We start from the raw sequence: 25014 nt of genomic DNA, 5'->3' as shown, positions 1-25014 counted from the left end.
CCTGGTTCAGGTTAGCCATGTGTTTTGGATGGTTAGGTTTAGGGGGAGAGGCTGGGGAAAGGGTTCTGGCCATGAGAGGTCCCCACAGAGATAGAGATACCAATATGTGTGTGTGGAGGGGGAGTGTGGGTGTGTATGTGTACCGATGTCATAAACAAATGAATATATGTACAGTAAGTGTTTCATCGCAGGAAGAAATGAAGTGGACCAAAGAGCATTAACTTAAACACACAGTGAGGAGCAAACACTCATGTTGGTTCACACCCAAGCGTTTGAAGATTGTCGGCGTCTCACGGTGTCACAGACGTCAACGTCAACCAATGCATGACAAGAAAGAAGAAGGGAATTTTGTTTCCATATACGACCACAAAATATATTCCAACAAGTTTCTCAGAAGTGGGCTGAACGCCGCCGCCATCTTGTGAGAGGCAGAACTGGCACTTGACTCCAGTCCATTTCACAGCAGACCCCGCCATCTAGTGGCTTCTGAAAATCTGGACACTGCCTCATGAAACCTCATCAACTACTAAAAGGTAAGGAGGGAAAGTAATACGGTTGTTTTTGTGTTGATCTTCTGATCCTCCTAATGGTTCAGCTCATTGCTCCACGAGGGCCGAGCCATGCAAAACAAACCGCCTGACTGCGTCTCTCTTGCTGTCCCAATTTCTCTAGCTCTAGCACTGACTGAGGCTTAACCAAAAGAATCCGCTCATTTTTCAAAATAAAAGGTTTTTCAAAAATAAAAGCTAAAACAGATAGAATTCATTATTTCTTGTGCGGCCCGGTACCAATTGATCCACGGACCGTTGGTTGGGGACCGTTGGTCTTTGTGACTTATCGTTCACTTCATCAGGACTTGGAGAGTCTCATGGCTTTACGTCCCTTTTTGAACCAGGAGGCCACATACGGGAAACAGAAAATGTGTGCGGATGAAGGTTAACGTGTGTTTAACTTAATGACTGACATTTTAGTGATGTGGCTTGATGAGATTGACATTTCATCCTCGCGTGGAGCTGATTACACAGAGCACAAGCGTCTGGATTGCAGTGCACGGTGACATTAAAGGCCTGAACGCGCTGCTCAGTCTTCTCAAAGCAGGAAGAAGTTGTCCGTTTTTTTTTTTTTTACTTTTTATCTCACAGGCCTTATGAAGACAAAAAAAAAGCAAATGGAAGGTATTGAGACACAGAAAGACCATGAAAATGACTGAGCAACAACATTTGAGTGACAACAGTTCAGTCCTTGAAAGAGGACACACTTAATGAAGATCCATGCAGTCAAATATTTCTTGGGCAAAGATTTACTTAGCGTGTCAAGTAGCCAAGAGCGTCTCGCACGCCATCTGGCAACTGCTCCGACAGCCACACATGGCACAGAAGAGAGGGGGAAAATGAGGTTCTGTTTTTCCAGAAATGACTTGGCTTCACTCCCCAAAACCAGTGTTGTGCTGCGTGTACTAATGGGGTAAAAGAAAAATATCATAATATATATAATATATATATAATATTAACTATATATATAATATATAGTTTGCGAAATAGCTTTTAATGAAATGCCATCATCTGCATCATAGTTTGGCTAAAGCAAACAAATACATAATAAATAAAAGGGCCGAAATCATGACGCGCAAATCAACTTTTATGTGACTGTGGTTTGCTCACTCCTAACTCAGATATTCATACACCACTTCAGCTACAATATGTACAGGGGTTGGACAAAATAATGGAAACAGCTTTTTTAGCTTCAGGGTGTTTCCACTATTTTGTCCAACCCCTGTACTACTACTACAAACAACCAGTGAAGCATCATGAAACAGTATTGCTGGGTTGATGAAACAGTGTCCTCATTTTCAGAGGCCACTAGATGGCGCTCTTGGTTTAAAAATGATGTGAGGGTTCATTGAATGAGTTGTGTAAGTCCAAACATTTTACAGCAGACAGTGCCATCTGGTGGCCTCTGACAATAGGGACACTGTTTCATGAAGCCTCATCTACCCTTCCGTACTGTTTCATGATGCCTCATCTGCACGTCAACTCTATTTCATGAAACCTCATCTACCCTTCAATACTCACAGCCATTCAAAGGACTGAAAAATCAAGGGCGACGTTTGAATCGCAGTAACTGGGCCCACACACTTTCTGGGTGTCAATGAGCAGCTTGGCGAAAGTCTATTCCATTTGAAAGCTTCAAGTTTGATTCCAGATGAGGCTCTAAAATCACACGTGTCCTGTTTCATAGCCAGTGAACACCAGAGCTATTTGCCTTATCAATTCACTGTCTCCGTTCTCACATGGCCTCCAACTAAAGGCAGACAGCAAACAGGAACAGCAGCCGCCAGAGGCAGAACCGGCGCTTGACTCCAGTTCAGTTCGTCAACATTTGTCCTGACCTCCTGTTTGTCTATGAACATGTTCTCAATGTTATTTAACCATCGAGACACATTTTAAAGCATCCTGCTCGAACGAGGTCCAATGTACAGCAAATGTCGATGACTAAATGTGAAAAACAATGGTTGATGTCCTTCTGTGTGAAGGTCATTCGAGGATATTGACTGCTTGAGCTGTTGCTCGTCTTCATCGTGGCTTTTCTCCGTAAGCACAAGTGAATAGCCGTTCTTTACCCCAGAAGCAGTCTGCATGTGTTTGGTGGATTTGAAGCAGATTTAAAAATGGGCTTGAAAAGGACTTTCTCACATCAAAGTTTCCCCACAGTGGGCAACATTTAATGGCTTGAACGGTGCACAAGAGCAGCAGGAATGGCAGCTACAATGTGGGTGAACTATGTCACGTTGAAATCCCTCACTCACATTGTATTCAGATGAGGATGAAGTCAGGGGTTCAGTGGGGGGTGGGGGGTGCAGGAGAGACCACCGTGCCCACTCAGAGACAGCAGTTAGGCTTCAGTCGGTGTAATGTAGCTTCAGATACAAGTCTAGATCTGGCAGCTATAGAGATTCGGACAGCAAGAGAGACACAGTCAGGAGGTTTGTCTTGCATGGCTCGGCCTTCGTGGAGCAAAGAGCTGAACGAATAGGAGGATCAAAAATCAACACAAAAACAACCATATTACTTTCCCTCCTTACCTTTTAGTATTTCATGAGGTTTCATCAGACATTCTCCAGATTTCCAGAGGCCACTAGATGACACTGTCAGCTGTGAAATGGACTGGAGTCAAGCGCCAGTTCTGCCTGTGGCGGCTGCTGTTCCGGCTTGCCTGGCTTTAGTTGGAGGCCATGTGAGAACAGAAACAATGACTTTATAAGGCAAATAGTCGTGTCACACGTGTCCTGAAACAGGACACGTGTGATTTTAGAACCTTGTCTGGAATCACAGTGAAGCATTCAAATGGAACTGACCTTCGCCAAGCTGATATAATTTTGGTCTCAAATGACAGACATTAACTAGTGATGAGGCTTCATGAAAGAGTCATGATTTTCAGCGGCCACCAGATTGCGCTGTCTGATGTAAAATTTTCACATCATTTCTAAAACAAGAGCACCATCTAGTGGCCTCTGAAAGTTACGACACTGTTTCATCAACCCTGCAATACTTTTTCTTGAGACCTCGCCTACCCAGCACTACCTTTTACCAAGAGTCAAGACCGAAATAGTGAGCAGATGAAATACACGAAGTCCTCACATTGTTCTTCATGGGAAGGGCAGGTCAGACCTCCCACTAAAGGTCACTGTCACTTGTCCCTCAGCTGCTTTTCATCTGCGTATCCTGAGATGCCACTTGTGATTGGAAACCTCTGAGGAGCTGAGACAGGTCAGCATGTCTGGAGGAGTGCTAATTCTCAGACGGGCTAATGAGATGGTTTGCTGACCGGGTTGAGCTCAGGGGAAAGATGGGAGTGTGAGCCAGCTCTGCTGCTGTGCACTTCCTGAGCTGATACCGCGGCATCTGTTCCTTCAGTCCTGGTGAACCAGCAAGAAGACAAATGAGAGGTGACTCACTGACCGGAGGGAAGGATGTGAGACTGCAGAGTCACTCAACTCCAGCAGCATGTGCTCGTATATGAAACCTCACCCCGACATTCGTCTCTTTCACTTCTGCTGTTCTCAAAGATGCATGTGAGGAGGAAACTCCGGCAGGCGCTGATGTTGCTGTTGGCCAACGGCAAACAAAGATGGATGCCAGTTTGAACAAGCTGTAAGTGGAAGTGGAAGTGGGCAGCGCGAGGACAGCATGTGGGAGGATGCTAGCTTCTCTGATTCACATGCGACAGGCAGAGCACAGACAAGCGCTTCTGCATTCCATCAAAAACAAAGCGTCTTTGAGCCATAAATGAGGACAGCGTGTTCCTCCCATAGGACCATGGTAAATCTGTCAGAGCACGATTACTTTGGTGTGGATTGCCCATCACCTCTGGTGCATTAAAATCCCAAGATGAAAGCAATAATTTGGGAAATGTCAGCGAGCGACAGGTGCTGCTGGAAACACGCGTTGAGAAAATCTAAAAGCACATAAATACCTGCCTGGGAAGGACGGTCTCGGCTTTCTTCTTAGCATCGCATTTGAGTTTGTTTTTTTTTCTTGTTTTTTTTGTTTGTTTTTTGTAATGACCTCAGACAGAACAAAGAGCAAAATAGAGTTATAGTTGATCTGTCTGAAGAGTCGAGTAGAACCACGGAGGATTTCATCGCCCCTTTTTTAGGCGCCGCATGGTGGTGATATTTTAAACTAACTAGCGCCCCCTAGTGTGTCCGGCTCCTCCTCATTGTTGCAGCTTTCATTCATGGAGCGCTGCCCTCCAGTGCAATTCAGCATAAACGTTCATTACAGCTCAGTTATTTAAGAAATGCTGTTTTTTTTTTTATTTGCTCGTGTGAAGGCATTCTGTTTTGCAGATGTGTCCGAACTTCAGTGTTATGTTCTGCACATCTCTGTTAGCCATGTCTGCAACCATCATAATCTAACCGTCCTCACAGGTGATGGTTTTACTCAGGACAAAAAAAAACAGTTTCATTTTCTTTATCCGTAGATGTGTCCACGCCTGGTGTCTGACACTCACGTGTGCATGTAAAGATTTCATCACGTGGGCAGAGATGGACGAAATATTGCCGCCAGCACAAATATGGCTGTCGGTCATTCTAATATTAATAAGGAGTCCTTAAGAAAACGGTCCTGACTGAGGGTCTGGACTTTTTCCTTGACACGTTGTCGCGGTATCCAACGCGCTTGAATTATGAATGAAACCTTAAATACTAGCATGTGCCGCCCTCTGGTGGCAATAAGGACGTAATGCACTGGAAAATACTTAAAGGAACATCGACACATTGATGAATCACTACACCGTATGGAATGCCATGATAAATGAATAAAAATAATGACATACATGTTTAAGAAGGGATTGGAAATAGAGACAATGAAACAACCTGGAAATAAGTGATGAAATACGCTAAAATTGAGATAAATAAACTGATTTATCTGTCTACAAGGAATCAAATACACAAATAAATGTGAATTCAAATAGGTAATACTTATATTAATATGGATATTGATTTAGAGCTCCGTCTAAAGAGCTAAGGATGATTTTTTTAACTAAATAAACATGCCAGCGCTCACTATGAGATGGAGTGATGTAACTTGATGAACAGGATTTTCCTTCAAAAATCACAATATAATATGAAGAGCCAAACCTGTAATTCAGAGAGGATAGTATGACAGGAGACACCCTTGCACGCGGGTTTACGTCATAGCGACAGAGCAGAGCAGACTAGTGATGTTATGGCGCCCTCTGATGGAGAACATGCACATCGCATTGGTGTAAGCTGTGAAATGCATTGACAAAAGACCAAACCGCAATAATGTTTAACATAATTTATATTTATTTTCTTTTGAACAAAATGTTAATAAATGTATTTATTTTACGTCCAAAAAAGATTCATGACTCGTGGGACGCAGTTTTATAAATAATTTCATCCAAGTCTTTTTGTAGAAAAAAAGAAAGTAAATTAGCAAACTAAAGCATCTCTAGTATGACAATATGACAACTTTATCACATTTTTTTCTCTACATTTGAACCCTTTTTCTCGTTTCAAGCGTCATTTTTGTACATTTTCCTTAAGACCTCTGTCTCTCATCTTTTTATCACCCAACTTAGTCCTACTTTTCAACTCACACCACTGCTTCAGACAACAGAAAAAATGCGGCAAAAGTCTCAAAAACAGACAAAAACCAAGGATGCAAACGGAAAACACAGTGAGGCTCCAACAGTGGCGGGGTAGGCGGGAACGTTTGGGAGGGCGAGGGCTCGCAGGTTTGGGATCACTAGGACATATTTACACAAGGACGTGAGGTCGTAGGAGATGCTGCAAGTTGGGCAGGTGGGGTTCATCTGCATAGATCCACGGAACGTAAGAGATCGTAGATACAAGTGTGGCCCCCATACATCCGCAGCTGCTGTCTTCAAGGGAACGTCGCGGGAAACGAAACAAGGCGTCACCAGGGATGCCATGCTAGATGGGCCGCAGAACGTCAAGCCAGTGACCATGAGCTACATGTAACTGATGCAACATGATTCCACATAAAGCTGTTACTGGTGGCAATGACATCATATTCAACGTTCTACTTACAAGAATCGTTCTTCACCTGTATCTGATAATGAGAGCAGCGATCCTCAAACACCAGATGGGAGGGTCAAAACAAGACCGAACCCAGTTTCTCCTGGAACATGGAGCTTTGTTGCGTCTTGAAATGTTGAGCCAGGAAGCGTTACGTGACAGATCAGTGCTTTCTTGTTCTGGATTGGGCTACTGTGAGTGCTATGAACTAAGACCTATGCTAACACATACTGAACACAGGGGTAGGTCCTGGACTTTAGGAGGTCTACGGTGGATCAGCCCTTTGTTCTAGGCAGACAGACTGACTCAGGTCACTCTTTTCTCATGCAACCCCAATGCCCTCGTGAAAAGTGAGGTCACTGAAGAAGTCCACTTGTCCCAGGACTTGCAGCCACAGATGTTCTGTAGCAAGCGTGTGGTGTGGTGCAGGACCTGCCAGGGAGTCGGCCTCTCTGAGGGTGGCGCCAGATGTCTGCGCCTGGAGCATCACCTCAGGAAAGAGATTCCACTCAGGCCCACACCTCAAAGCTTCACTGTGTCCAGTGTGATGGGGCAAAGTGTGGCCCTTTGCTTGTATTGTTGTGGCCATCTTGAGCAAAATATCAAGAGACATTTTTCATCACTTTAAATTGGATTCATCCAGTGGATGATGCCTATTTCACTCGTATTTTTTGTGTCAAAAGTAATAAAAGTTACTCAAAAATACCTTGTGTCATTTAATTGAATTGTTTAACCCAGTTATTTGCCACTTCAAAATAGCTAATATTTATGATTTACAATATTTAAATAACATGCATTTAAGGCGTACAAGGAACATACGTGATCAAATACCATTTTAAGCGTAAAATGTCTATTTTCTAATCCTGAAGTCGCAAAAATTGGAGTTATAACTAATATTCCTCTGTCCTTTGGTCTTTCAGCTCGCAGCCCGTCACACTAGTCTCAATATATCATTTACTGCCCACTCCTGATGTAGTGCAACATTTCATGGGACTTCTCAGACCACAACAGTGGTGATCAGGAGGTTTAGGATTAGAATGTGAGTCACACATCAGCACAGTCGTGGAGTCACAGAGTTTAGAGTTCTCACTGGTAAAGATGTGTCTCAAAATTGCCTAAACCGTCTACTTGAGGTAACTTAAAAGTTCCAGGAGGTGGGTGGTTCTCAGCACTGTGGCCACTCCAAATAGAGGAAACCGACGGCGTGAATGACCCTCCATAAAGCAAGATGGGAAACGTGAAATGTAGCAGGAGGGTGTTTGTGGATCGTTGCTCAACGACTGTATGGAATGTAGCAGTTAGAAAAAAGGAAGAGGCCTGGGGGTGGGGGGGGCGAGACCAACCTGTCCAGATGTAACTATGCAGTCTTCTAGCAGCAGACAGGAAACAAACAAACAGTAAACTGAAATGGATCAGCCCTTGAAAACACTGCGAACTGCACTAGGACACCAACTCAGCCCTTTTCTCCTGTGGAAGAGACTGCGGTTCACCAGCTTATCAAAGGGGCAGTTTGGAAATCGTCGGCAGGTTGACTGATCCACAGGCTGACAATCCTGCATTAGCATGAGGAAGAGGCAATAGAAACAGGCCGCCTCTTTCTTAAATGTGAAGCCAGGATATGGAGCTTCACAGCACAGAGGCACTCCAGATCAGAGTCTCATTTCTCAACCAGGCAACCGACACACGAGTGCAGACAGAGTGAAGAGAGATGCATGGGAGGTGTGAAGGAGAGGAATCTTCACTCGGGCTTGGGATTCATGTTCAGGGGGAGGCGTTATGTCTTGTTCATCCATGAGAATCCCAAAACTTTGTCAAGTTTTGCTGGATAAGCTTCCAGTTTGAGTTCATGAGCTTTCTACTTTGTCTGAAACTAAATTCTTCATCGAAAATTAATTCTCTACCGTGAATAATTACAAGGAAAGTCTTGGTAATTTTTCTCCAACTTAACGTCAAAACAATAAATAAATATGAATGTCATATTGAACGTGCAGGAGTTGGTGGATAAATGAGACCCTGAGATTTGGTTTAGAACTTCGTCTGTGCAGCAGGTTGCCAGCATCCCTGCATGTCCTCACAGTCCTGACTACACAGAACACGCTCTGTGACTTGAGTTTCCAGGCGACATCATGAGGTAAAACGAAACCCTTCAGAAACCATTAGTGCTACTCGGCAGCCAAATCCCAAATGCCTTTGCAGCTTCATCACCAGCTTCGTGGTCCAATAAGAGAGAAGAGAATGTGAGCCAGTCTCAGAGCACTTAAGGTCCTAAAATGTGTCGGCATGTACCGTTGTAAGGGAATAACAAAAGTCCTGGAGGATGACACACGAGCTGAACATGTGCAACGCACAAACACCTGTCAAAACAGACCGCTACCAACGATGGATGAGCTACTCCTGAAGACCTGACCAGCAACAGCACACACAAGGAAGGAGGAGTTGTCTCGGCTGACAGAGAGCAGGAGGTGGAGGAACACAGTTGATATGTCAACAGATTCTGACACCTGGAGAAAAGAGAGAGTAGCAAAAATCGAAAGGTAACGAAGAGTGAGAGCATACAGTGATGTCGAGCTTCCCGCCGAACACGCGCCAAGAAAAGAGGCCGGGGGCGGAAGGTGGGGGGATATGCTGGAAAACATTAGACGAAATAGAAATAATGAGCAGATTTCAAGAGGCAAGAGGTCAATCCTTCAGAGGGCGACTTTCAAACACCCCGTTTCTGTTGATGTCCAAGTCCTAGCACCCAAAACCCCGCCACGTTCTGTGGTTGACGGTTTATTGCCGGCAGATAGCGGAGGCATTTTCCTGCAGGTCAAAGCCAGATGTGTCCCTGGCAGCCGTGACATTGTAAAAAGCCATAATCCTCCCGAGCGACATCCTTCCGTTACAACCTTGATTCAACCCCCCAAGGTTCACTCCTCATTCGAAGTACTCTCCTCTGGCGAGAAAATGGCAGCCACGCCGACCAACGTGGAGTTATGGGAGGCTGAAATGATGATGACAGTGTGTAGCAGGACAAGGGCCAGCAGGCAGATCTTCAGTCGCCCACTGCACAGTCTGGGGTTGGCAGCTGAGGTGATCGAAGCCCCCTCTGGCTGGCAGGAAGAAGCAGTCCTTTGTAGCGTCTCGCCTGAGGGGTTGTCCAATATGGAGTCCCATCGGACATCACAGCACGTGGCCTCGCTATCTGAAGAATGATCTCCCAAGAGCCCTGAGGAGAAATGAGGGCTGGTTAAAGTTGTGGATGGAGCACAGGTGAATAAGGGTCTGCTGAGGATCAGGTCATGAAACGGTGGAACACCGGCCAAATCAATTCAGCTGACAAAGCACAGTCCAGCCACTGTGAGCTGTGACTCAGGTGGAATGTCCGTCTGCCTGTTTTCTGAGACTCCAAAAACCAGTCAGTATTTTTTATTTTATTGATAAAGAGGTCAAAGATTCAGAGGTGAAAAATGATTTGGTGTGATGTAAAAGGGTAGCAGTGGTTGCTTCAACCTGGAATTCTGTGTAGAATGACATTCACATTCTGCAAACTGGCATATAAAAGCTAAAGTTAGCGACCTAGCTTGGGACAAAGTTTGTGAAGGTTTGATGAGTTTTCACGAAACAGTGTCCTGATTTTCTGAGGCCAGCAGATGACTCTGTCTGCTGTCTGAACCTGAACAACTAATTCATAATTTCTAAACCAAGAGCGCCATCTAATGGCCTCTGAAAATCAGGACACCCTGCAACACCGTTTCTTAATACTTCACCTAGCCATCACTAGCCAACACCATTAAATACTGAACTGAGAGTTGTTCAAAACAACATTACCTGTCATCCAATTCTTCAAATACATTCATAGATCCTCTTCCCACTGGCAGGAGGCTACGGTCCATCCAGACCAGAACCTCCCGTCACAGAACAGCTTCTTCCCTTCGGCCGTCAGACTGTTGAATTCGTGAACAGCCTTGTTGTTATTTTATTTTATTTATTTATTTATTTTTATTTTACTTCATTTTATTTTATTTTATTTTATTATTTATTTACTTTTTGACTGCACGTTATTCCAAAACACTTTCCTAGTTAGTGAGCTCCCCACTGACCATGGCAACAAATTTGATTCTGATTCTGATTCTGAGATAAAGTAAGTTTAAAAGGGTACTTCCCTGCTCATCCAAGTGGCCACAGGTAATTCTTAGTCTTAGTCACATTTAGTCATTCACATTTCATTTTTCTTAGTCATGTTTTAGTCGACCAAAGGTCACAACAATTTTTTTAGGTCAATTATTTTAGGAATTATTTTCATTCTCGATATTGTTATTGTTTATTCATTCCCATTGACTTATGTTCCAGGGCTTAAATATTGACTAAAATCTGGATAATACCACAGATATGGAAAGAATGGAATGGGTAGATTTGACATTTATTGAATTGGTGATAACAAAAAGCAAGTTTTTAATTAAGAGAAATAAAATCTCTCTCTTCAGTCTGTTGCCGCCAACCTCACCCAGTCTGTCGTTTCATTTGTCCATGGACAGGATGCGTGACTTTACTTCCGCAAGTAATTAACATCAGTTATTAAGATGTTTCTATCAGGATTTTTCTGTTGAAAACACACCGAAAACATCGAACAGAAGCCTGAGTGCCAGTTGAAAAGGCAATTGTGTGTGTGAGTGTGACAGACTTGGCCAAGACAAGTGATAGAAATATGTTATTACACCAAACTCGCACAAGAACATTGGCTTCATATTGGGTTTAACTGAGCAACGCAATTTTAGCTAACTAAAACAAAAACAAAAGAGCTGTGTGTGAGCACGTGGTGCCAGTCCAATACCTATCTTGTTACAAATCAGGTTACTTTCAACTGATACACTTACTTTAACACACTAAATACATTTTCAAAATAGCCAAATCAATAACCAGGCCACATTGATCTGAATTCACTATTTAAGGAGAAACTTCGCTGTGGCACAAAAGTCTCTAAAACTCTGAATAGAATAGAATAAACATAACAGAGGTCAGCTTCAAACTTAAATTGGATTTTCTTCAAACCAAATGGTCCCTTCTTCTGCCAGCTAAGAGAACTCCCGCTGTCCATGTTGGAAGACCTGATGCACTTCATGCGTTAGATGGGCTTGTTCCCAAGATGGCCACTAGATGTCATCGGAAAGCCGTCGGACGACTAAGACGCGCTTTAAACTTCTCCTACAAAAATGCGCCCTCTAATAAAAATGCAGTTTGTCAGGTCATTGATGAATCAAAAAGATCACACAGAAAAAAATCACACAGAACTAGAATTTCTTTGTTTCTATGGTTACAAATGTTCACCACAATGAAATGGTGTGCAATTAAAAACAAATCTGCTTCTTTATATAAAAAAAACAAGGGGATAAAAGGTGTATTTTTTAAATTAATTTCCTCAACAATAATTGATTTCTATTTCTAAACAACTGAATTCATGGCCACACTTGATTCTGACTTGAACATTGAAGTTTGCTGCAAATATTCAACTTGTGTTTTGAGACATTCTTGTTAACGGTGTTTCTCAGCTCGCCCCTGATATTTCTAGGAGCATATTTGTATATTGTTGGTGCTCAGTATAAGTATAGAGGCTGCAGATTATTTTGTGTTAAGATGTCCAATAAGATCAATATCTGTTGTCATGTCACGACGATTACTGATCAGGAGGATGCTGAGGTTGTAAAGGTACTGCAGGAAACTCAGGTCAGGCCACACAAACTATATTCACAAGACGCTTTCCAATACTTCATTGGTCACCTGTGCAGATAAAGCTTGGGCTGCCTCCGTGGATCAAGTCATCATTGTCTGGCAGGATGAACGGACAGCTCTGCTGGACCTCCAGGCAGTACTGGTGGCACGGCACCTTCCTCCGACAAGACTGCTGGGTGGTGGGGAAATACTGCGCACACAGCCAGGGCTTGTAGGCCGTCTGAGGAGGAGAATGGCAAGCTAAGTTTATGATGCACAAAAAAGACATCAATCAAACATGAACAAGCACAACAGGCCGGAAGCCTTGTGAACCACAGCAAGGTTCTCATAAAACAGGGTCGACACAGATGTATGTTCGAACAGCTTTGACCATTTGAAACAACATGATGAACGTAATTATACCATCAAGTCTTTGACGCAATAATTTGGTATGGTCCACTTGAAAAGTTACAGTAGTTTTATTAACCTTAGCTAAGCACTAACAACAACTTTGTTGCTACATATGCTATTGAAGAGCATATGTATTATTATTACAATTACCCACATATTTTATTAAGTGTGCATATGCTGTTTTAAGTACATTAATTTGGATTTAAAATATGTTGTGAGGAACTGTTCAGTACTATACTATATTTCTCATTTGTTTGTTTTAAATAATTTTATTTTAAGTTGGAAATACGTGCATGTGCTGCTGCATTTGTGACACGTTTAATAGTGATTTCATTCTCGTTCTGTTAAGTTATTTTGTTGATTATAATTTTGTTAATTCCACAGTTGAACTCTGAAATTTGACTGAAAGTCTAACTAGGCTGAGCTTGGATGAAGTAAAATCTGTCAGTCACTGCTTTGTGGATGGAAAAAAGGGAAACACGTACACTGAGACCGTGACCACCACGTTAGTCCCGATTTAAACAAAAGGCATTTCTGCATCACAAGGAAAGTCTGACTTGTTTGACTGTAATATTTGCAAAATGCAAATTAAGATGTTGCACATCACACAAGAGTGGTTTAGGAACACTCCAACAGAAGTCCCTCAAACCATTCTCTACCGTTTTCCTTTACTATGTACTTCTTGTTCTCCGGGGGGCAAAATAAAACTCAGACTTTTACATAAGGAGACAGATGGTGGCATCTAATAGCTAAACCCTGCGGTCAGAAAAGAAAACGAGCCAAACACAGTAATTGATCCATTCTAATTTTTAGAAACTTGATAGCTACAAACCGAACTTCAGTGCAAAAACAACGGCAATTAAAAATGTACTAAATGCAACGGCAAGCATTTCAAGTCAAAGACGCTTGCAGGCGACAAAACATACAATTATAGATAAATAAGAACTGTTCCACCTGCTCCTTGTCAGTCTCTCTATCAGGACGACCTGCTGCACTGTTGCTTAAGGTATATGTAAGGTACGTCTAAAGAATGTTATGTTAACAGACAACAGTGAAGTCAAATGTTACAATAACAATGAGAGGACACACAAGAGATGTCCATATTGTGTATAGTGTGAGTGTGTGTGTTCGCTTATGAAGTAAATTAAGGGGTATCATTTTCCATTGAGCAAGCACATTACATTTTTGGGGTTTTTTTTTTTTTTAAGTTATATGAATACTTTGTCTTTTTTTGTTCAAGTTACGACGCTTATTTGTCAAAACAGTGTAGCTCCTAACTTGATGTGCAGTTGGAGGACGAAGATGAAAACATTAGGCATCAGTGTTCACAGTTTACTGTGAAATGCTGATCGATTTAAGCTCAAATATGAAAGACAAACATCCGGCTAATATTTTGCATTCAGCCAAACAGGCGATGCAACATGCAAAGATAAATCCAATATCTTGATAAGCACTTGATTGAGGCAAAGGTCAACTGAAGAGTTTAAAAAGTGAGGAAAAGTTACAAGAAAACATTGCAAAGCATAAAATTTCATAAGACTCCGAAGAGCCCAGCATCAACAGGACCTTAAGACTTCAAGAGGAATCTCCGCCCCAAAGCTCCCGCTGCCACTCAACCACTAGTGACAAATGACCAGGCGTTTTTAGGAGTGAGACGCTACGCCGCAAAACACAACACCCGGAAACCACTTATGAAGCTCTGCCAACCCCACCAAATTCAAAATGAGCTAAACAGTTCACGGAAAGGAAGGAAGAATTACTGCATCCCTTCCGGTTTTTAAATTTCCATTTTATTCAACATCTCCACACGTCTCGGGTTTTAAACACACCAATGAATATTAACCACAAAAGACAGACACTCATTCCAAATATAGAGCACACTGTTCCTGCTCATGAGGTCCTTAAGGGTGCAGGGAACGCTCCTGACCACCCTCTATGACTCAGGGGTGGGATAAGCCATTTGCAATGGTGTAGTCTGCTGAGCTGAGAGTAACACAGCCAGAGACAGGAGGAGGCTGGACAGACTGGTAAGGACCAGCTCTGGACTCAATGAAGGAGGAGGGAGATAGGAGGATGGTGGCCAAGCTGTCGTCCATCATGGCAAACCTTGTCCCTCCCCTCCTCCTGTGATTATTACTTTTCTTCTCCTAGTCAATTTTATTTTGATGAAAATATGTCTTAAGTGTTAATTTCTGTTGTTAATAGTGCAGTATGTGGATGCTTTACTTTGCTGATACGTAATAAAACCTTGTTGTTCATCAATATTTATGGGAAATAAGGAGGAAAGCTTGCTGACGTGAGATGTTTGTCACATTGTGATGCGCTCAGGATGCTCAATGTACAAGAAGAAGAGCAGCTGCAGGCAAGTCACTGCAGGTCAGGACGTCAGGTTCCAGCATGTGTGTGATCCTGGGTCAGTGATTCATGAACCTCCTCATGACCAGGAGCGAGACTACGCATGACTTCCAAGTGTAATGCAGACCTTCACCAGGGTTTTTATGTCCCATTTTCACGTGTTAACATCGAATTAGCAAATTAAAAAATTACCCGCTGTAGCGAGCTATTGGCGTGAATAATTATGTATTCAATACAAACAGGTTGTGTTACAAAAGCCAACACATTATCACCTGCTGCCGGCCACGTGTGGTGTATGATCTGGGGCACATGCTCACTCTGAAGAGTGCGTCCTTATCGATGTCTGGCGATTGCAAGAGCACTTCAGCTCAGCTCACTGTGAGCTACGACAGCAAGGTAAGACTAGTGTCCATTTCAGAACCCTCAGCTACACACATCTCAACCTCTGGAAGAACATGCTGTCATGGATCGGACTAGAGAGCTGAAGCAGCATCTCTCCATGACATCACAAGCGACAACAGGGGCAGACGGTAGAATATATCACAACATTTGCTCGTGCTCAGCCATTTGGTTAGAAGTTATCCTGAAACTAAATGTGGGTAAGTTGCATGGCAGGACTATGAATCTTCAAATGCTCTGTCATACTGACAAAACCAAAGTTATCTCCACGTCCGTTCACTGGCAGACAATGCTGTAAAAGAGGTATGAAATGACACCAGTTTATCAAAATATATACTTTCACTTTCCCATACATTCATTTTTGCTGCACACATGCTGCTCTAGGCAAGTTGATTATCACCCCGTTCCTCCAGCAGTACACGGCCCTCGACTACACCACTCGTCCTTGACCACCAGGGGTCGCCGTCTTCGGATTTTGACTGATGTTTCTAAAGATGTGACAGTCTAAAACATGAGTGTGCATTATCTGATCTTAGGAGTGAGCTCTCATAGAGCAGAAGACATTTATTCAACTGGTCAATTCGATTTGTTTGGTCGTTTTTTTTTTTTTTGCATCTTTCGCTGAGGATCCTGCAGTCATTCAAGTTAACTGGTTCCTACATGACCTGACTTCAGTTTCGACTGGCTCTGTTTGCCGAGTAGAGATTGTTCCGATGCAATTGTACTTACTTCGTTCCATTTGATTTGCTGATAAAGAGTGTGCAATTGTCAATTGACCATGTGTTAATTGTTGTGTATTATCTTCATAATTCTTGTCAAAATAAATTAAAATAATTGAAGTTTTTATTGTTCATTATAGATTCAAAAACTGGTCTTTGGAAACAATCTTCAAATAAATAAAAATAATGGAGACTGAATGACAAAAAAAGATATCTATACCCTGATACAATAAAAATGAAATAATTACATATTTATTACAATTCTGCAATGACGATTGACGTAACCTTTATGGATCCTTACAGTAAATAGCTACATGGAGATGGAAAATTAGTGAGCATTAAGAATTTGTTCCATATTGTATTAAGGGGTATTTTTGCTTCTCAATAACTTGCGTTTGTTGATACACATTAATCCAGTGTGATATAAACAGACCTGACCTCTCCAGTGAATCATGGGTGTAACCTTTTCCCACACATTCTCCAGAAAACACCAATGACCATAAACATCAAGTCACAACCAAAAGCTTGTGATTGGAATTGAGTGAGCTAGTTTTCCAGACCAGGGGAGACTGATATATCAAGCTCACGACTGAGGAGGCTCCACCATCTGTCTCTTGCCCTTCAACCTGGGGCAGGGCATTCCACACTTCACGAATGAGAACCAAGGACTGAAGGGGAGGCTCATCACTGCAACCAGTTCCAGGTCAAGGCTTGATTGACGGCATCGAATCATTCGCAAAAAGCAGACATGAGAGCCAGAGGTCATCAAATTAAAAACCCTTGCTGGATATAGAAATGTTTCAAAGTATCAAGGAAAAAAATGACAAGTCATTTGAATCACACGTATTTCTCAGCACCATTTTCAATGTAGGGCGACACTAACAGTTCCCTCTTTTAATTTTTTTCACACGATCTTTCAGTGGACGCATTCCCACACCTCTATACTTTAAAGCAGAATGTGCGACCAATCGACCAATGAGCTCAGGCAAACACAGCGATGGTTATGAAGTGGTGCCTGGTTACATTTGTTCCATGACGGACCTTGCACCTTAAGTCAATCAATTACCCTTATGCCAAATCAATTTTCAGAAGTAAAAGTAACTGAAATGCCATCAAACCAATCCAGGCTTCCAAATAAAATATCCAAAAATATGCAGATAACAAATTTCACTCTACAAAAACACAAAAGAATAGGAAGTACAGCGCTAAACTTTTAAATATTCCCAACATTTCCTGGATCTCCTATGCAGCACCTCTTCACAATAAAGGACAAAAAACACTGGTCAAATTAGTGGAATGTTTTTTTTTGCACTCTCATCTGCAGCTATTGCTTGTAATGGTGATGATTTAGCATAAATTCCTGCCAGCGGTGAGATAATCCGTCTCGGCATGTCTCAGCTATCAAAGAGAACCAAAACAACACGGTCACAGTCAGTCAGGAAATCTGGGTCCTCCTGTAGATGTTTGCAGGCAGTTGCCGTGGCAACGGCTACCTTGGCTTTTCATTAAAGCTAGTAGGGTGCTGCCCCGCTTTCTGTTTGTTTTCAGTTAGTGTGCACATGCTTGAGTGTAGATCCCAGTGTGTGTGCCAAAGTGAGTGTTTGTGCTCAGCGTGAAAAGGGAAGCGTATAAGAACAAATTGAGTTAGTCAGGAAGCAGGCCTGGGGTCTGATTTGATCAGTTTAATGTGTGATCAGTGTGAATGGAAACGTGGCGCTGGAGCGGGCTCCGTCACTCTGCAGCTGAGACTGGTTCTAAGACAGGAGACATAAAGGATAACCACTGCTACCAGTCCAGAGAACCGATCGACAGCCCCTCTCAACACTCCCAGAGTGAAAGATTGGATGTCTGTTGGAGACAAGTGTTTTCATCCTCCTACATCCTGACCAGTCGAGAAATTAGAATTGAGCAATTTGGCAGACGAGCGTCAGCACTGTTGCTATCTGGAATCAACCACTGAGATAAACGCTGTGCGAGAGACAGGCGGGGGAACAAATGAGGAATATAGTCCGGGTTTCAGATCACATGAGTCCTACACCAGCAAGATCTCAGCACTAACAACTTTCATCATCATTTCATTTGAACCTTTGAAGTTGATAATTAATCGTCTTTGAGATTTAGTTAAAGGGAGATTTTATTTTATTCCGTCATTTCTCACCCACCACCGTGATACACAAAGTGTCTTTAATCCTTAAACAGGATTTTTTTTAACTGTGGTAGAACGTGTCGACATCTTCATATGTCTGTCCGGACTGCATAACTTGGGTTCCGTGGGCAACGGACTTCAGTCACTACGAGGTTTCTTTCTAGGTTTTTCAGTTAAAAACACAACGAGAAAAAAAAAGAAAGCGGCATAATGATATTCGCCTCCATCATGCCCTTGTTTCAATGCTTCCACATCGTATAAATATGAAGTGAGATTTCATCTTTGAAGCCAATGCTGTGCGTTGCGCTTGTTTACATGTAGCGGAAACCCTGATCAGTATGTCGGTTCTATTGAAATTGCTTCAGTGTACTTACTACTAACAGTGTACTACTGTATATCTTTATAGTGTCAGGGTTTTTTTTCATTATTTCAATGCTAAGTGTTTACCAGGTTACACTGCAATGATTTGATTCTGTTCAACTACAAATGTGATTCAGATGTAGAACTATGCAGATTATAATGTACAGATTCTCTTCTCTCTTCAACTAGATGTCAAAAAGCCTCAACCGGCGGCAAAAAGATATGTGTGTACATTGAACTAAGACAGTTACCCAGCTGGCTTATGCCGCGGCCCAGTGACAACAACGAAGACTATTATTTGTCAATCAGCAATGAAAATTCCATGTAAATTAGCAAACATTATATTCATGAGGCAGCCTGCCCAATTGTAGAGAAATTACCATTTCTATTTTGACTCCTTCAAGCTCTCTTTTCCTGAGCTCTCGGACACCAGGTCAGTTTTGGTCATTTCACCATCATCCAGTTGTTCACAGGCAGTATCTGTCTGGGTCTGACAGCGTCTGTAAATGTGAGCGCAAGGCAGCGTTTCCTCAGCAGCACAGGGCTTCCCCTCACCGCTCAACTGCCTGTCAGAGAGCGCTGTGGGAGAGCGGACAGGAGGAAGCACCAAACTACAGATGGAGGTGAGGTCCAGTTAGAATTCCTTCGGTGAATTTTCTATGTGACAGGAAAAGCTTCAGAAAGTACACCCAACCGACATATTTAACAGATATCTATGCACACGCCTTGACTTGTTCTTCGCTTACACCTCTCACATTAAGACGTTTTCTATTGGTCATTCTTCTTACAAGAACCCAACTATTGAATGAAAGACATTGTATTTCCACAGAGGTCTTAATTTTCTTCAGATAATTCAGTTTACTACAACAGTGACAATTTGCCATCGCTGGACCGGTTTGCTCTGGAAAGTAAATCCTCAAACGCTGCAATTAATAGAGGATTTTTGTCTGAATTAGGTTTTCAGGCATCAAGAGAGACACACTACCTAACTTGAAGTACAAAGTTGGGATAAGAAGTTACACTTCAAATGCACGACTACAACTAAATCCTGGATCCACTACAGCTGTTCTGGACAGATGGTTCTGTTTGTATATTTGAGCAGAAACTTTCAAACTAGTTTCAAAAATGCATGTATGATTGTGGTCTAAATAAACTTAAATCGTAAATGCCATATGTCGTACCCCTATCTTGAGGTGTAATCCATTCTCTCACAGTAGAGCTTCCCGGCAACAGATAAGTGGCTTGCGCTGTGTTGTTGGTGGTGAACCAAATGAAGTTTTTTTCATAATGCAGGTATGTATTCCGCACAGCAGTGGTGTGTTAACCACGCATGCAAACACTTGAAGGCAGTAAAGTGGAATGACAGCGGTAGCTATAAAAAGCATATGAGTCAGCGACAGAGTGAGATTCCAGTTAGGAGCTGAGTGACAGATCATTACCAATCACACAAATCACTGCTGTGTTAGAACATACAGGGGCCCTAACGCCGCCTGAGCTATTTACTGCTTTCTTTTTTTACCAGTTGCTGAAGGTGAAATAAAACACAGAGGGGATTCTCTCTATTTCAAAGAAGGAATCCTCCAAGTCACACACAGGCCCGACCCGGGAAAATGTTGACAGGACTTTGATGTGTTCAAATCCCAACAGCCGCCTTGGGTCACTGATGCAACCATGGGATAAGACAGCAGGACAAGGATGCTGAAGCCTGTCCAGCTACATTGATGTTCTCACTTATTACACCACTTCCCCTGTGATGTAATGGTTCCATCTGCCTTCTGCTCCAGCAGGACCAAAATTAGAACAAAGGATTTGAGTCGATATAGATGGTTTCAACACTTATGAATTGCATTATTATAATACATATATATATATAACAAATTTAGGGGTGCACTGATGGTCACATACAATACATAAAGTAGTGACAATTTTTTGAAAACCCCAACAGGCTAATATACTGGTTATTATTATTTTTTATAATAAGAAATATATAATTTTTTTTTTTCTTCCACAAATTCACTTTATTTTAAATCAACTACAAGGCAACATTACGGTATTTACCAAGATATGAGTGAAGTTTACATTGTGGGTTTGACAGAAGTGTTTTGCATTGTTTGTCTGTCATTTCTTTTGTGCGAAGCGAGCAGGATGAGGATCAGCACCTCCAAATCTGAGGCCATTGTTTTTGGCCAGAAAAAGGTGCCTTGCCTCAAGTGGAGGAGTTAAGTATCTCGGGGTCTTGTTTGCGAGTGAGACAACGATGGTGCGTGAAATTGACAGACGGATTGGCGCAGCTTCTGGGGTGACGGAGGATGGAGCTGAAAGACAATGCGCTTGCACAATCCATGTTCCTAGTCTCACCTATGGCCATGAGCTCTGTGTAATGCCTGGAGGGACAAGATCGCTAATACAAACATGCCATAAAAGTTTGTATCCAGAGTTGTGCTGTATTGTTATTTAGTCGGTTTGGCTGACTAATTTTAAAAAACAGTGAGTACTGTGTATAATATAGCTGTGGGGGGAAAATGGTAATGACTAGTTGGGACTTTCTAAAACTCGGCATTCTGTTGCGACCAAAAATGATGATCAGTGTCATCTCAGTAATTTTCTGTAGAAATGCCAGTAATTCTTTTGTTTTGTCATAGATACATTACAATGAACAATTTAAAGGAGTAATAACTAGTGATGTGTAAATGAGGTATCATGAAACAGTGTCCTAACTTTCTGAGGACACTAGATGGCGCTCTTGGCTTAGAAATATATATATATATATATATATATATATATATTTTTTTTTTTATTTATTTTTTTTTTTTTACAGCAGACAGTGCTATTTTGCGGCCTCAAAAGATCAGGACACTGTTTCATGAAACCTCATCTACCCATCACTAATAATAGCATTACTCATCATGTATCAATATAAACAGCAAAAAATAATATATATTTGTCATTTAATAGGTCAATTATGATGACATCATATATCCCACATCGACGGGTCGATCAATTGCTGCATCCCTAGTAGCAAACACTGAAGCTCGTGGTTGCTCTTTATAGCACCGAGGACAAGCCAGTTTCTGAGGTAGAGATTGATATTGAAAGGTGGAAACGGCAAACAAAATGTCTTGATTAGTGATCAATCATATTGACAGGCTCCATGAGGCTTCCAGAAAACCTGAACCGCATCACTGGAAAAGCCCAACAGCGCAAGATGGGCTGGAGTTTCTGATCTGATCACCATGATCCAGGAAATTTTATTATGCGTGTTTAAGCCAAACCCGCACATCCGCATGAGCACGGAGGTGGCGTCCATTTCCCTGAAGCGTGATTTGTAGTTGAGTTCCGAGAAGGCATGATCATGAATGTGGATGGCAGGATTGGTTTTCCGCCTGGTTTAGCACGCAGAAGCAAGGGCCGTGCCCTGAATCTGTTACAACCACAACCTGCTGTCAAACAGGCTGCTTATGTTGCAAATGATATTTTAAGAACCTGATTTCCACAAGTGTGCGCCCAACATCGCTGTCACTGCAGGATTAGATCAGTGGGATGATTCTGAGCAGGTCAGAGTGAATATGATCAGCAATTTTCAATGAACAACGCAAGACAAAGAACACATCAATCCATAAGTGGGTTGCATAATGAAGAGAAGAATGGTTCATCAACACCTATTCATTCATAATTCAGCGCTGACTCTTGTCTGGGTGCGTTGTATGAAGTGAAATTATGAGCTCCACCTATAGGCTGTTTACCTTCTGGATGCCTAAGAATAGAAACAGATCAATATCAGTGCACATTCCGCATGGTAGGCTGGGAGTCAATCACGTTTCTTTGTAATATCTCAGAGAGGTTTGGGCATGAAATGGCTTCAAAGAGAGGACATCAACAAGATTTTAAACAAAAGATCCAATTCCTTTTTTATTTTTAAGGAAGACTTGGAAGTGACCAACGCGTTGTTGAAATAACTGACGAATAACACCCTTTTTGTGGAAACCAGTGTGATGTGTGACACTGCAAGTAGGGCGTTACACAGGTACTAATGATCGGACATTTAGGGCGTCCTGCTGAGAAAAAACTAGGAATCCGATTTTTCATGTTTTGCAGTTGAGTCGCCCCTCTAGCTAAAAGCCTGGAGGAGCCGCAGACAAAGAATCGTTATTACTCTTGTGACAGGAGTGTAGGGGAGAACAAGCGGACGGTATGTACCTGCTGAGGAAAAGCAATCAGCATATATGGATTTATTATTCCAATAGGGAAGGAGAATTTGAATGGTGAGAGTGAGAGGGCAGATAACTGTGGTCAGCATTTTTTTTTAAACATTACCACCAAGGGCAGATGAGATAGAGGCTCCCCTTATTTTTATGGGGGGGAATGGTTTAAGGGACCAGTAAATAACCACTATGCAGGAAATGGACTGTGTGAGCACAATGCATCACACTGCAGGCCAAACCAGAATAGCTACATCAATTAAGTGGCTATGAAATTGGATGTTACATAAACAATGTCAAGACACCAAGTGCCTAATCTGCCACAATGCATGACAGTTTTATGACTCTCACATGGACGTTTTGTCCAATGATGCTGAGCTTCCTGTAGATGCTTTTTGAATAGGCCAGCGCGACAAACCGTGGAAAAAAAAAAAACAAAACATTAAGCTGCTGAGTCGGTTACTTTGACTCCCTTCACACCAGTGTGGTGAAGAACCCATTGTCAGTGAAGGGTTCTTCACAGATTCTTTTGGCAACTTTCGCTAACAAGTACATTTGTAGCATCAGCCACCAAGCTAACCTGACGTCAGTTCCTGCAACTCAATATCAGTGTTAAAAAAAAAAATAATTAAAAAAGTCACCCAAAAATAATAATAATAATAATTGAAAATAATCAAGACCAAACAATATGAAATAAAAGTTACATTTTTTACCACATCACGCAACCCTACTCAAGAACTAGGTGAACACAGCAGGATGACTCTCACTCATGGTGCCGCATGCAACATAAAACACTTCCAGCACAATTATGCACAATGTAAAATACTGTATAAACATAAAAGAAGACACCATTTCGTAAACATCACGAAAATGAACCAAAGACATCAGCCTATTAACGAACTTAGACAACGTTGAATGGAAAGGAGTAGATCCAAATTTCTCGCTAAACCTTTGTCAATTGTAGACTCTCGCAAAAAGAATTAAACATTGACTCCTCTTAAAATAGAGTATGATAGCCTTGCTGTATGCAAATGCTATTTAAAGTAAGTAACCAGTCCAAAAGATTTGCTTCATGAAGTGATGACATATCACCCCTCCTTGTCTTTAAATTAACAAACAATGACATAAGCTTGTTGGCCCACAAGGCAATGGAGATTAGCAACAGACAGCTTGTTGTGAATAACCGCATAATGGTTAACGAAAAATAGTATCTTCCAAAATGTTGCGCACATGGTACAAATGACAGTCAAGGCAGGTGGTTCCACCATATTCTCGCTGTCAAGGTGTTAAATAGCATCTACTGGCAGTCAGCCTTCCACGTTGCACATTGACACAGAAGTCAAGGACAATTTGGAGTTAGGAAGCACGGGGGAGTGAGGACCTGAAGCACTTATCACTATTTCAACACTTATAATGTATATATATATAGCGGCTATGCACTTCACTCACGGTGCCTCCAACAAGGCAAATCATCATTTGAGGTGAAGGCGAATAGCTTCTCGAGTTTGTCACCTGAAATGGTTTTCCATTACTAGAACATGAAGCTCATTTAAAAGGTCAAGGGTTTGCAGCGCTGTCAACAAAGCAAATGGTGGCTACTTTGAGTCATCTTAAAATAGAAAAGAACTTTACAATCATTCAACAATATTTTCTTTTATTACGTTTGTAGTATAAATTATGATTTATTTACTAGTGAAAATACATAATTATTTGGACTACAAATCAAATGTTGCATCGATGACATCATAGCAGAATCCGACTGCTCCAGCGCTGAGGCAGATGCTAAAGCTACTAAATTATCAAAGGTAGAAGCAAACATTAGCTGACATCATTAAACCTTTGCCGTGACCCTGCAGAGCTTGTCCCACCAGCAGGCTCGCACTCAACCAACTACAGAGTGAGAGCCTGCGACCAGCATTGGAGTTTGCTACATCATACCACACAAAAACCTTAAGTAACTTTTAATGCTGGTCGAAAAACAGTGCTCTCACTGCATTGGAATGCATCTTTCAAATTCACAGACATCATATGTGAGATCTATGGCATATTTCAAGATGGATCAGAAAACAACTTCTACCTCTCCATTGACTCTGGTACTGATATTTTTGTTAGTTTAGGCACCATGAGGCCAAAGTAGATGGCCGTGGCTAAGGCTCCCTAGACCAAGTTACA

General features: G+C 42.0%; 1 protein-coding gene across 1 annotated transcript in view; it reads right to left on the bottom strand.

Annotated features, from left to right (window-relative positions):
• Nucleotides 1-5832: 5832 nt before the first annotated feature.
• Nucleotides 5833-25014, bottom strand: part of nalf1a (NALCN channel auxiliary factor 1a) — a 33593-nt gene continuing 14411 nt past the window's right edge. The window contains exons 2-3 of the mRNA XM_053877860.1: nt 12323-12494; nt 5833-9773 (exon numbers count right to left, since the gene is read on the bottom strand). Coding sequence (XP_053733835.1) covers nt 9475-9773; nt 12323-12494 — 471 coding nt within the window. The 3' untranslated portion in view covers nt 5833-9474. The remainder of the gene's footprint in view (nt 9774-12322; nt 12495-25014) is intronic.

This window comes from Synchiropus splendidus, chromosome 1, assembly GCF_027744825.2.
Source record: "Synchiropus splendidus isolate RoL2022-P1 chromosome 1, RoL_Sspl_1.0, whole genome shotgun sequence".
In the NCBI taxonomy this organism is placed as follows: domain Eukaryota; kingdom Metazoa; phylum Chordata; class Actinopteri; order Syngnathiformes; family Callionymidae; genus Synchiropus; species Synchiropus splendidus.
Note: the sequence above shows the minus strand (reverse complement) of the source record. Positions and strands in the feature narration are given on the sequence as shown.